The 12666-nt window shown below is 34.1% G+C and overlaps 2 protein-coding genes across 2 annotated transcripts; both read right to left on the bottom strand.

Moving 5' to 3' along the window:
* Window positions 1–7100: 7100 nt before the first annotated feature.
* Window positions 7101–11476, bottom strand: LOC118737569 (UPF0692 protein CG33108). The gene is made up of 3 exons (XM_036468151.1): window positions 10674–11476; window positions 7751–7847; window positions 7101–7629 (listed from the first exon to the last, which is right to left on the bottom strand). Exons 1-3 carry the CDS (start codon window positions 11246–11248, stop codon window positions 7399–7401), a joined length of 903 nt encoding a protein of 300 aa, XP_036324044.1. The 5' UTR covers window positions 11249–11476; the 3' UTR covers window positions 7101–7398.
* LOC118737572 (U6 snRNA-associated Sm-like protein LSm3) lies at window positions 7941–10748 on the bottom strand. Its single transcript, XM_036468153.1, has 3 exons — window positions 10285–10748; window positions 10117–10224; window positions 7941–8195 (listed from the first exon to the last, which is right to left on the bottom strand). Exons 1-3 carry the CDS (start codon window positions 10303–10305, stop codon window positions 8019–8021), a joined length of 306 nt encoding a protein of 101 aa, XP_036324046.1. The 5' UTR covers window positions 10306–10748; the 3' UTR covers window positions 7941–8018.
* Window positions 11477–12666: the final 1190 nt, after the last annotated feature.

The following is a 12666-nucleotide window of genomic DNA, read 5'->3' as shown; positions in this document are numbered from 1 at the left end:
TAGCGTCGGTGTTGCCGTCTTACCGTACTAGGACCTAATCCCACATACATGAGAAGAATTTAGTTCTATGTGTACGCTATGTACGTATGTCTATTATTTGCGTTTGATGGCTCCAGCAAAGAAAGCGACTAAAAGCAATAAATGGAGAGGATCAGCGGAATTTGGTATTTGTAAAGCGGCTCGTTATGGGGTGGACAATGCAGACGTCCCAGGAACAGGGCATGCACATGGTTTATATTCTGGGGAGAGAAGTGTATTGCACTTAAAAGAAATTCAACATTTTAGGGTTTAAATTCCATAAATTAAGCAACTCGCGAGTATAACGAGGTCTTCGATACACAAGAATTTCATGAGAAATCGATTCTCGCGAGAAATTTCTTCTCGAACAATCTCGGGGGAAAAAGAAAGGCTCTACTATAAAGTGAAATTTTCATACAAATTTTCGATTTATAAAGCAGTTAAAGTCTTCTTTATTTTTTATGAATTTGGGTGTTACATTCTACCTCACTTTTAGTTTTGAAATTAGTGTTCGGAATTCAAGAAGCTGAGCCCATTATCAGAGCCATTAAGCGATTGCAATACATTCCTAATAGATAAGCATATACAAATATATTATTAGAAGGCGCTTGCACTTTTGCTAAGTGTTTGAATGACCTTCCCGTCCAATTTGTGGTGTGCGTTCTGATGTTGTTATAACAGAAATTGAGGGACCTACAATTTCATGCCGCCTCCGTACGGCAGGCAAATTGTTTTATGAGAAACTTTGCCTACCGGAGGAGAACTGCTATTAGAAAAAAACATTTTTTAAGATGTTATTCGGAACACGGATAGAACCCTGGTCCTAGGGAGTGGAAGTCCGCACCTCTAACCACTCAGCTACAGCGACCACCAATAGCATGTGTATGTATTTGTAATATCTGGAGTTTGAATTGGTGATCGGTTGCTAAATATTTAATGAAATATTAGTGGTATTCACCAAATTGAGCAAGTGGCCTGGCACTCAGGCAAAAGAACAGATGAGCTCAAGCAAGGATTATTGGCAACAGTCGTTGCTTGAGCTCATCTGCTATTTTGCTAGACTGCCAGACCACTTACTCACTTTGGTGAATAACACTATTCTTGTTCCCTAAACTTTTGATAGTTGGAGTAAAAAATAATTAATAGACTTAGATTTACTAATTAATATGTACATGCATAGGTACATACATATGAAACGAAGCATGCGAATTACAAGTAACACTTATCAAATTCATACCAAATAAATTTTTTTTGGTTTTCAAATTGAGCATTTAATAATTAACCATATTTTCAAATCTCAAAGGTTAGTTCTCAAATGCGTGTAAACTAACCGCTGATAGAGTTCTTAAGTTAAAAGTTTCCACTTTGACATGGAATTTTTATTAGTTCTCATTTGAGATGATTTAAAAAGTTTTTAGTGAAAATCAAATTCAGAACAAAAATTTGTTCTAAGGTTTGCAACAGGTGAATTAATAAAACTGCTTTGTCGCATTATTTTCTCTACATTCGACTATCTTTTAGAAATTTTTAAAGGCAAATTTTCAAATAAGATAGTGTCAAATCTTCCCTCTACCTCTTATTACTACACCTGGCACGGGGTTTTCAAATGTTTATTTCAATATTTGTTGGGTAAAAGTATATATGTATGTACCGAAACTGAAGCCCCAATGACCGGTGTTAGTTTCTAATTTGCAAAATAATTACATAGATTCTAAAGAAATTGAATAAAAATTCAAATTAACATTTCGAAATCATACTGAAACTCGTAGCTGTTGTGATTTAAATTTAAAATTGTATTACCCGAATGCTAAATTTAGAGCAACGATATTCACATATAGTAAAAAATAGATTCCAAAGGCACATCTATGAAATTAGAGTATTCTAGGTACTACTTTTTCGGGGCGTTGTAACCATCAATTCTTTAGAAAGTTTGAGAAACTTTGGCAATGAAAAATTTGATATGTAAAGTGTGACGCTGATCGACTGTTGTTGAAACAGCATACAAATGCCCCTCCCCCCTCCGTTTTTTTTGCAAATATTGCTGAAGAATATAAACATAGGTCGCTCCGGTTACCTTGATCCGGCCGTCGTTAGTGTCTTCTTCAAATTCATTCAACAAAAAATTGATATGACGCGTTTGTCTTCGTATAAAAAAGAATCTTCTGGGTCGTAATTTATAATTATAAAGTGTACTGTATTATGTATGTATGTATATGCATACATACACACCCACATCAATATAAATAATACATATATTATTAGATTTATTACTCTTCAATTAATAAATTATACATACCTACATACTTACATAGGTTAACAAATATGCATTGTTCTAAACAGAAGACAAGCAAAATATACGCGTAATTATATACATACATATTAATGTATATCGTCTGTGAGCAGAGTACGAATAAAAAATATGCAATATATGACAAAGTGATGAAAAAGAGTGAAAGAGAAAATAAAATTTCGTCTATAAGCATTTTTAATTAAAATAATTAAAACTGAATAAATAAACAAAAACAAAAGAAAAGACTTAAAACAATACACAAAAATACGATTTCATTGTTTTCTTGGCTTTAATTCCGATTTATTTTCATTTCCTGTTCATTTTTAGAATAAATCGCCCAGCCTTAAAGTGTTGTGTGATTGCTTTGGCCAGGTGGTTGGGAATTGGCAAGTATTAGCGTAAGTTTTATTTGGCATTACTCTTGCAGTGTTCTAAATAGCGTGATATTGTATTTGCAGCTCATGTTTATAAATATACTAGCTTTTTAGACGCGGGGTGAAACGTCTTTATACAAATATGAAAAATAATTTATGTAAAGATGTTATATTTTTATCTCTTCTCTAATATGACTATAGCAGTGATAGCAGAATACGATAGGACAGTTGTATAGCTTGGGTGTTATAGAATGAAATGTAATAATAACTTTTTGGCACAGCAGGTGTTTTTATTTACATACATTAAAAAATCTCCAATAAATAATATAATAGTAGAAGTTCGAATGTTGTAATATAAATGAATCTATTAACATAAATGCATTTTTCGAAACAATTCTCATACATTTTATTTACGAGTCTTGGATTTTATTCTGAGGAATTCTTGTTTATTGTCATTGCAACTCCTAAGCGAACTGGAAACTGAAGTATTGTAAATTCTAAAGGCATATCACAAGGAATTAAAGGGGTCATGTGACTTGTGGTTATGGCCAATAAAGATTCCCCGCCTATTTTATGTGCTACGACTCCTTTTACAAACTCATGTCTGCATATCGAATTTCAAGTTCAAGTGACTTATGGTTCCGAAGTTGTGACTGACTAAAAATTCCACGCCTATGTTATGTGCCACGCCTCTTTTTGCATACCCAATTTCAAGTTCATGTGACTTACGGTTCCGAAGTTATAGCTGATTAAATATTTTACGCCTATGGGAGGTGCCACGAACCTTTTCCTATACCGCCAATTTTTTCCCCAAGAGTATGGAATTAATTTCATTTATCTCGACACGAAGTTCCAGTACCCTACCCCAAATATTTCAAGAGATATACAGTATGATAATTTTAGTTAGTAAGGGAGGTGCCACGCCCCCTTTTACAGTGCTGTCCATATTTCTCTATGCCTATAACCTTCACGTGGTAAAAGCAAATAAGTGTGTAAAGTTTCATGCGATTCCGTGCCGCGGTTTAGAAGTTATAAGGTAATAAACAAACAGACATTCACATTTATATATATAGATAGATAATAAAGTGCAAGTTTCAAGTATATATAGCGCATTCAATTCTAGTGTAATAATGTGTAAGTTTCAAGTGGCTAAAAATTACCGTCGATTTTTTAGACACTTTTTGCTGAAGGATTTCCGGTTTTCTTCCACATAAAGTATATAAATGTTTGTTTACTTAATTAGTTTAATTAATTCCAAATATTTGAAAGGTACTCGGCTGAAAAAGCTGTATTCGTAATCGGAACGCAGTCGACTCCACTGTCGATATAGGAAATCCGACAGTGACTTCCACAAAGAAATTAAAACGTTTGGGCTTGTTCGAGTTGCAATCACAACCGCAGTGTTGCGCGAATTATTAAAGTATCACGTTCTGTGTGAATTCCTAGCAATGTATTATCAGTTGGACAGTTGCAACAATGTTGGCATTTTTCATCAGTACGGCAGTAATGCCGCTTTTATTACGTGCCTCCAACAGGCCTTATGTTGAAGAAAGTCAGAATAAGAAGAAATATAAGTATAGGTCCTGTTTTGGTTTCCGCTTGAAATAATTAAAAAAAAAAATTGTATGTTCGAAATGCAACCACCGACGCCAGCTGGTGGCGAGGCTAGATATTTATCTGCGATTTCCTGCAAATTCCTGTTCGCGTTAAACTTTGAAAGATTCTCTTTTTAGAAGAGTTAGATACCTTATTATCTGAATTTTGTTGCTGGCCAATTCTTGCTGGCTTTTCCAAACGAACACAACTTGTGTGTTTCGGTTTGCAACATAAAATATTGATATCGATGGCTGAGTGGAAGATCGACCTATCTCGGCAGCCAGTTCGAAAACATTCTATCTCAAAAAACTTTTCAAGAACGCTCTATTTCAGAATTCGTTCCCCTATAATTCGTTCCCTATAACAGCATATTTTCAATACATTTTGAAGTGAGATAGGGCGTTTTTGAACCGAATTTTGAGATAGGGCGTTTTTCAATAAAATTCTGAAATAGGGCGTTCTTGAAAAGTTTTTTGAGACAGAGCATTTTCGAACTGGCAGCCGAGATAGGTCGATCTTCTACTCAGCCATCGATATACTATGTACTTCTTTTAAAGCTAGGTTTTTTATGCTTATCTTACGAGATCTTTCAATACAGTTGAATAAGTTATTTCGAAAAGTGCATATCTCGCATAATTTGACAAATACATTTTTTCAAATCAATTTCATCGAAATGCTTCTCTGTATTAATTAAGCTTGAAAAGGGTGCATCTACAGTTACTCCATTAGGCGAGTACCGAATAATTTTGAAAGATCAAAACTCCAGGATAAATAGTTTTTTCTTCTATTAAATACTTTAAATTGCATATTCAGCTACATTAAGATTCCTGAAATTGTTTGATATGAGCAAGACAAACTTGAATATGCGATTAGTTCTACATGTACGCATAATAAAATGGTCATGTTGCCTCAGTATCGATTATATATAATGTACAAATTTCCTATCTAGATATCTTTCCAAACTATATGTGTAGTTCATATGCAAGCAGGTTCTGCAAATCACATCCGAGTGAATTTCAACCCCTGTCAATTTGAATTCAAAGCGAAGTTAATTGAAATTCACTCGGAAGTGAATTACAGAATCTGCCTGATAGTATAAAAGATGTAAAACATGCTTTTAATTAAGAGGTTTTGAAGTTAAATGATATACATACATATCGCACGTTTAATAATATAGAGATGTAACTCAAAATTTAGGTTTTTGGAGATTTCATTAACCAATTAATAAGCTGGATAAGAAGAATATGTTGAGTCTAACAGATAACTAAATTTCCCAAATATGGCGAAGATATGTGTCTTTCCATCTGACTTTTTGTATACCAACTGTATGAAATTCATACTATGAACTGATAAAACTTTGATTGCGTTTTCTCACAAAATTGAAATTTTGAAATACTTCGTTATATTATTAAATGCGCGATATATGAATTTGTAAACGTTATAATGCGATTGACTGAATGTTGTGGGAATTAATTGTAACAAAACATACTACATATCGCACACCGTCTTCAAAAGAGTCACAACTCAAAATAATACGTTTGTCAGAAAATGCGAAAAACTATTTCTTAGCACATGATAATCATAGGGCAAGGTCGACTTTACCTTAGGTTTTTTTTTAACAAATTATAACAAAAATTTTCTCCAGCTTTTGCGGAAAGTTAAATAAAAGATCTGTGTACATTTTTAGCGCATAATATCAAAAATGCCAAATTTTGAGTTGTGACTCTTTTGAAGACGGTGTGCGATATGTATACATACATTAATAATTGCATACATAGTTATTTAACTGAGTGTTTTTATTCCTATATGTACATATACGCTAATAAAATTACTAAAATTAGAATAGCTAACTTAACTAATGGCAAAATGCAGACTAAAAAATGTAATAGTTACTAAGTGAGTTTGTCGGTAACAATAAAATTAAATATAAAAATATTTTAGAGTTCCAATGAAATAAAACAAATCGCCTTTTTAATATTCGCCGTTCTTGATCCGCAAACAACATAACAAGTAGTGAAATGAACAGCATATCCGTTGAACTCGAATCAGTTTTTTAAACCCCTAACGAACTAAGCCGCCATTGTTATACATACATATATCTGGGCCGATCCGTTTACGCAGACCCGACTTTCGTAGAAACGAGCTAAGTTGATAACCATATATATACATATGTAGTTTATTTGTTTCACCATATATACAGTATTGGCCAATACAATAGCACCCCCATTTCAAAGTGATATTGGTTGGCCCTCATGTTTATTTATTTATTTTTAGGAATTTTCAATTACAATACAGTTCATTCTCTAACAAAACTCATATAAACCCAAGTTTAAAACTTTTTCAAAGACTACAAAATAATGCGACAAATTCCCCTCTAAATTTCAACCTTTTTTCCCAGAAGTGCTAGATTTTTTCTGAGAACACGGTCTTATAGCCCATTCAATTTTAGTCTAAAAATATGCAGGTTTCTAGTGGCTAAAAGTTACCGTTGAATTTTTAGACTTCTTTTCGCCGAAAGTATTGCGGGTTTCTTCCATATAAAAACAAATTTTGTTTATTCGTTGCGAAAAAAAAATTCTAAAACATCAACGGAAGTTTTTAACCACTTGAAACTTGCACATTATTAGGCTAAAATTGAATGGGATAAAACTGTTACTCAAGCACTTCTGAAAAAAAGTTTGATACTTGGGTGAACATTTTTTGCATTATTTTGTACCCTTATAAAACGTTTTAAAGAAGAGTTTATATAAATTTCGTTAGAGACTGAACTGTACTTTAATTGAAATTTCTTAAAAATAAATAATTAAACATAAGTGACAAACAATATCGCTTTGAAAGGGGGGTGCTATAGATATGTCCAATACTGTAGTTTTCGTTTAGCTAGCATGGATGACCTCAAACGACGCGAGAAATGTCCGCTCGAGAACGGGTATATTAACAGAAGGATATTGGGCAGTTTTTTTTTATGTATACATTGTCATCACAATAAATTCACTGTTTTATTTTCATTAATTTCTGTACAAGAGAAAACATTTGCATGTAAAAAAAGTATCCCCATACATACATATATGTGTGTTAGGGGCTTACGCGCGTTACCGAAAATATGGCCGAAATTTAACATTAGTTAGATTGTATCGTATATACATTTTCTTGCGGCAACTTGTTCACAACTATGGCACGTTCTCTTAAACCTAAATCGCCTCCGATACCACCAGGTGGTAGCAGAAAATCACAATCGGGATACCCTTTAGGCTGTTCGAACTCTTTGAGGTTTGCATTACTGTCACTGAGAGCAGCCAACGACCATACCGCGATATTTCTTGCTTTTCCATGGCGCGCCAACACATAAAACTGAAATGTTGAAATGCAAAAGAAAAGTTTTAGAAATAAAAATAACGCAACATTTCTTTTTGTAAATTTATGCTTTTGCATTAATAATATTTAAGCATAAAAACATATATTCTACACATACCTCTTTTGTATCAGTTATTAAGTAGCCAACAATTAGCGCCCAATGTGCTTTGTGTCCATGTTTGAGACAAGGTGAATGGTTGTAGTCAGGATCGTAGCTATTTCCAAATTAGCAAATTAATTAGGTATGTTAAGGAAAATTAAAATTGTATCATGATTTTAGTTATAAATAAAAGCAAATAAAATTTTTAGCGCACATATATTTATTTATACTGACATAATTTTTTTAATTAACAATTTATTTGCTTTAAATATTAAAGCTGTATTTTTTAGCCCACTCTCATAGGTGGCGATACCAAAATAACACCATCACCACGCACAAACAGCATCGGGATCGTACGTTTGGTTGTTTTATATACTTCTTCATAGGTTTCCTCATCTATTTCTACAGTGGTTACTGTTTCCTCTGCATCACCAAGTACCATATTCAGATGCTGATCAAACGCCTGAAAATTAAATTTTTATGTCATTATAATACTTACATACATATGTAAGACTTGATAAAAATCATAATATTTTTGCGCTTACACTTTTGCTAAGAGTTTGGCATTGCCTTTGCCTGCCGAGGGGCGAGCGCTCTTAGAAAAACTTGACTTGAAATAGTTACAGAAAAGGTCCCATATTTTGTAATGTAACTATGTATCTATATCGGGGCAGTGTTTGGTCATATTATCACAGTACCACATTTCTACACACAGAAACGGGAAATGTTGGTAACTTGAAAAAAGTAATCTCTCCCACCTTTAACCATTCTACAGACGTATGTGGACCCATTTGAAATAAGTTAATAGTTAAAAACAAATATTTTTAAAGCAAGGTTTCTAAATATGAACGAAATCGGATCATCAAATACGGGTTTATCAAATATAACCATCGTGCGCCAACTGACGGCAAATTTTTTTAGTCGAGTTATTCCTTTTCATGTAGCTAATATATGCAAATACATACGTTTTAAATAGGAACAAAATCAGACTCTAAATATCTCGACTCCCGAGCCACCTATCGGATAAACTCATCTTTCGTACTGCTTTGTCATTGGGAAGGTGTTCAACAATTGATTCTAAAAAACATACTTACAGAGCAAGTAAAAGCTTGTAAAGAGGGTAAAATTACCAGATTACAGAGATCGTTACTCCATCCACAGTATTCCATTCTGCATTGGCGGTTGAAAAAAAAATCAAAAATAACCCTCATCAGTCCAACCCCAGAATTCACCTCGAAATTTACAAAAAAAAAAAATCATTTTTGAAAGCGAATTTATTGCTAAATTAGTGTTCGGAAATTCAAAATCATAGGTTTAAATTTTAGTTCTTGGCTACACGTGTATGTTGCTTATTATTTTTTTATTGATTCGGGCCACGCGCTTAGACACAATAACGCAAAATTATTGTACAAATAACCGAACCGTAATATAATTATGTGTGAAATTTTTTGTTTAAGTCATCGATAACTATTATTTTAAGACTTATATAATTGAAGTATTTTCATAATAATTATCAGCCAGATAAAATATTTTTAAGTCTTCAAATACTTTTATTTTGAGACTTATATTATAAATAAAAGTATTGTCATAATAATTATCATTGAATTAAATATTTGTAAGTCTTTACAAACTTTTATTTTGACTTATTATAAGTCTTTTGTTAATAATTATGAGTTCGAAAAAATTTTGTATATAGCCCCGAACGGTTCCCAAACCAAGCCCCAACTGGACCCAGATATTTATCTTCTTTTTGGTTGTTTGTGTTTCCGACAGGGTAGGAGTATGATGCCCCAATACATCGTCACGATTTTCCGTCATCATTCGTCGTTCGTCGAAAAATCACACTGAAGATGGCACAACGCCGAAACTTGTTTGTCTCCAAACCAAATTTGACAAGGGATGACGGAAAATCGTTCCACAATACACCAAATATTTATCTTAATATAATGATTATTGATTGCCTTTTATTCTTTTCTCTTATAATAGTTATGTCTCTGGTGCTTAGCGGTAGAATTTGAAGGAAGGGTAATTTTTTGTAAGACAAGACAATTTTGAAAGTTTAATACATTTACATGCATCATTCTCCAAGTTAATTTTATTTCGAGTTCCCAGAAATAACTGCGATGGCTTTTGGCAGTTTTCGAAAACAGTACTTGGTTCGGAAGGCTTTACCCCTCGGTAAATAAAAATAAGAAATTTTGGTTTTTCCTAGACACCGCATTTAATGGCGTTTTTATAGAGAAATACATTTTCATTTCCCTTTTCATAGCATTTGTGCGCTATGAGAAGGCATGATTCAATAATGATATTAATTATTGAAGCATGATGAGAAGGTAACATTTTTCTGCCGAAAGGAAACGCCATCGTGTTAATTTTTTACTTACATGCAAACGTCCTCGTAGTTCTCGTTCATTGCGCATCTTTACGTACACCTTTTCGTCCAGACTGAGCCGAATGAGGTCCAGCGGTTCCTTCACCGGCAGCACTTGTATCTAGTCGGCAAAAAGTGAGGTTAGTTAATGAAATTTACAGAAATCTTTTTAAATACTTACTTGTTCTTCTTCGGTTGTCATTTTGCACCAATTTACCCTTCTTTATGGACGAAAATATATTAATAATCACAAATTAGCAAGTCCTTCCCGACAATTTGGTGGAAAGATCATACAAGCAAAAATAAGCGCAAATGTCAATCCGACGTCTATCAAATGTCAAACCGATTGCCAAACGCAAATCAGCTGTTTAGTAAAGTTGCAAAAGCAAATGCTTTAGCTTTTATACAAAAACAAAACAATACAAGCAGAAAGAAAACAAATCTCGAATGAAATGTAATAACCTATTTTCTAGAAATTATGTAAGAAGTAGCTTAACATTTCGTTTTAAAATGTTACAAATGCCTTAACGGCTTACCAACGCTGTAATAAAATTCGTTTGAAAAGGATACGGAACAAAAACACAAGCGCCTGCTTCTAGTGCTGCTTTGACCTTGGCACAGTCGAGTGGACCTTGATGCAATTCACATTCCGCTGCCGCCAACACATTCTTGCATTCCTTGGCAATCGTTTTCGCCGTCGACGTAGCATTCGTGCTTTCTTTTAATGTATTTATCTCGTAGGCCGCCGTGAAATTTGCCGATTCAAGAGTATCACATATAAGTTTGAATAAATTTTGTGCACTAAACATCTCGCCATTGTTGGTATATTGGAGCTCCCTTGCCACCTGCAAGAGCTCTTGTGCTGTAGGAGTCCCGCCCACAAGCATGCTTAGTGCAGTGAGCCCACAGGTGGGTCCCTCTTGTAGGATAACAGATACATTGCGCAGCTGACAGTGGAGAGGAGGCCTCTCCTCACATATGCGTGCCAAAAAACAGGCTTTCTGCAATTCTGGGTACTTCAGTGCCCAGGTACATGTTGGCAATTGCTGCTGAGATTGTTGGTTATGAGGCGTGGGTAGATATTTCTGGGCAGTTGCTTGATTAAGTGTTGGCTGCGGCGGATCAGCAGACAGGGCGTGCGACATTTATTTTGTGTGTAAATATTTAACTTTTTATTATTATATAATAGGAGTGCCGGGCCTTATCACACTTGCTTACGAGCACAATATCTTGTTAAACGGGAGCAGTTTATTTTTAGAACTGCTACATTTGAACCGAACCTTAAATAAATACGCTACTAGTCGCGCTCCGCTGATTACACACTTTTCCCACGGTCTACATTTGTCTCAATTCAAACACGCAAGCAAATAGATTTTAAGCGACTTGCTTTTGTGGCAGTTTCGTAAATGTTTACGAAAGTTAAAATCAAGAAATGAGAAATACAGCGGCGCGCCATCTGTGTTTTGCACCGAATAATGGCAGAAAAAAAGAGTGAGAGCAAAACGTTACGCACTTATAACGGGACGTAAAGTAATTGCAAAGTTAAATACGTTATTTTGAACGTTGCATGAAAACGAGAATTATGTTCAGTATTTAGGGCGAGTCTTTCAGTGCCAGTTTAAACTTTGATTATGTAAACTGCGTCTATATTGTACAGTTCGCTGCCATTTGATTGGCTAATATTAGTTTCGTTCCCCAAATTTTCTGGGATAAAACCCGTAAAATTGTGAAAAAGCAAAAGACGCAAGAGTACCGGGTAGGATAACGCTTTCTGGTAAATTCCTGTAAATTCTTGGAACTTCCTGCGAGTTAGGGAACACAACTGTTAGTAAGGGAACGCGATTTTAAAGCACAACCTTGTACGCACATACAAATTTAGCAGTCTAAATTTTAAAAACAATACAATCAAGGCTGACTTCCAAAACGTCAATTGCTTTGCATCAGTACAAAGTATAGTGTTCCATAACGCCGAACTGCAAAGTATTTTCGTTGTTCACTCTTGCCTGGTTATCAAGTTATCTGCTTAAAAATAATTTTTCCGTAGTTGTTTTTGTTGTTGTACAACACTACAGAAAAATCATTTTTAGCCAGATAACCTGATAACAAGGTAAGCGTGAACAATCACATTGACAACATATACGCTTCCAAAACGCATCCGCAAAGTTATCGAAACGCATCACTAAAGCAATCAGCGCATCAGAAACAAAGTTGATGCTTCGTTTGTTTTTGGTTGCGATTAATGTTGTGAAAAAGGAAAATTACCTGGGACCGTAATGGTCATAACTTTTATTATAAAAATCACTTTTTAATCGTTATTAACTGAGTTTTATTTTTTTGCTCAAAACATAATAACTTCTTCTTCATCTTCATCTTAGCAAAAAATAAAACTAAAGAAATAAAGATTATTTTCTGAGCAAAAAATAAAACTCAAAAAATAACCATTATTTTCCGAGCAAAAAAATAAAAATTAAAACCAACCGATTCATTTCTGAGTAACAAATAAAATGATTTATTTCGGAACGACTTTCCGTCATCCCTTGTCAAGCTTGGTTTGCAGACAAAC

This window comes from Rhagoletis pomonella, unplaced genomic scaffold (genome assembly GCF_013731165.1).
Source record: "Rhagoletis pomonella isolate Grant_MI unplaced genomic scaffold, Rhpom_1.0 Rhpom_scaffold_00004, whole genome shotgun sequence".
NCBI lineage: Eukaryota > Metazoa > Arthropoda > Insecta > Diptera > Tephritidae > Rhagoletis > Rhagoletis pomonella.
This window is presented reverse-complemented; position numbering and strand designations above follow the sequence as displayed.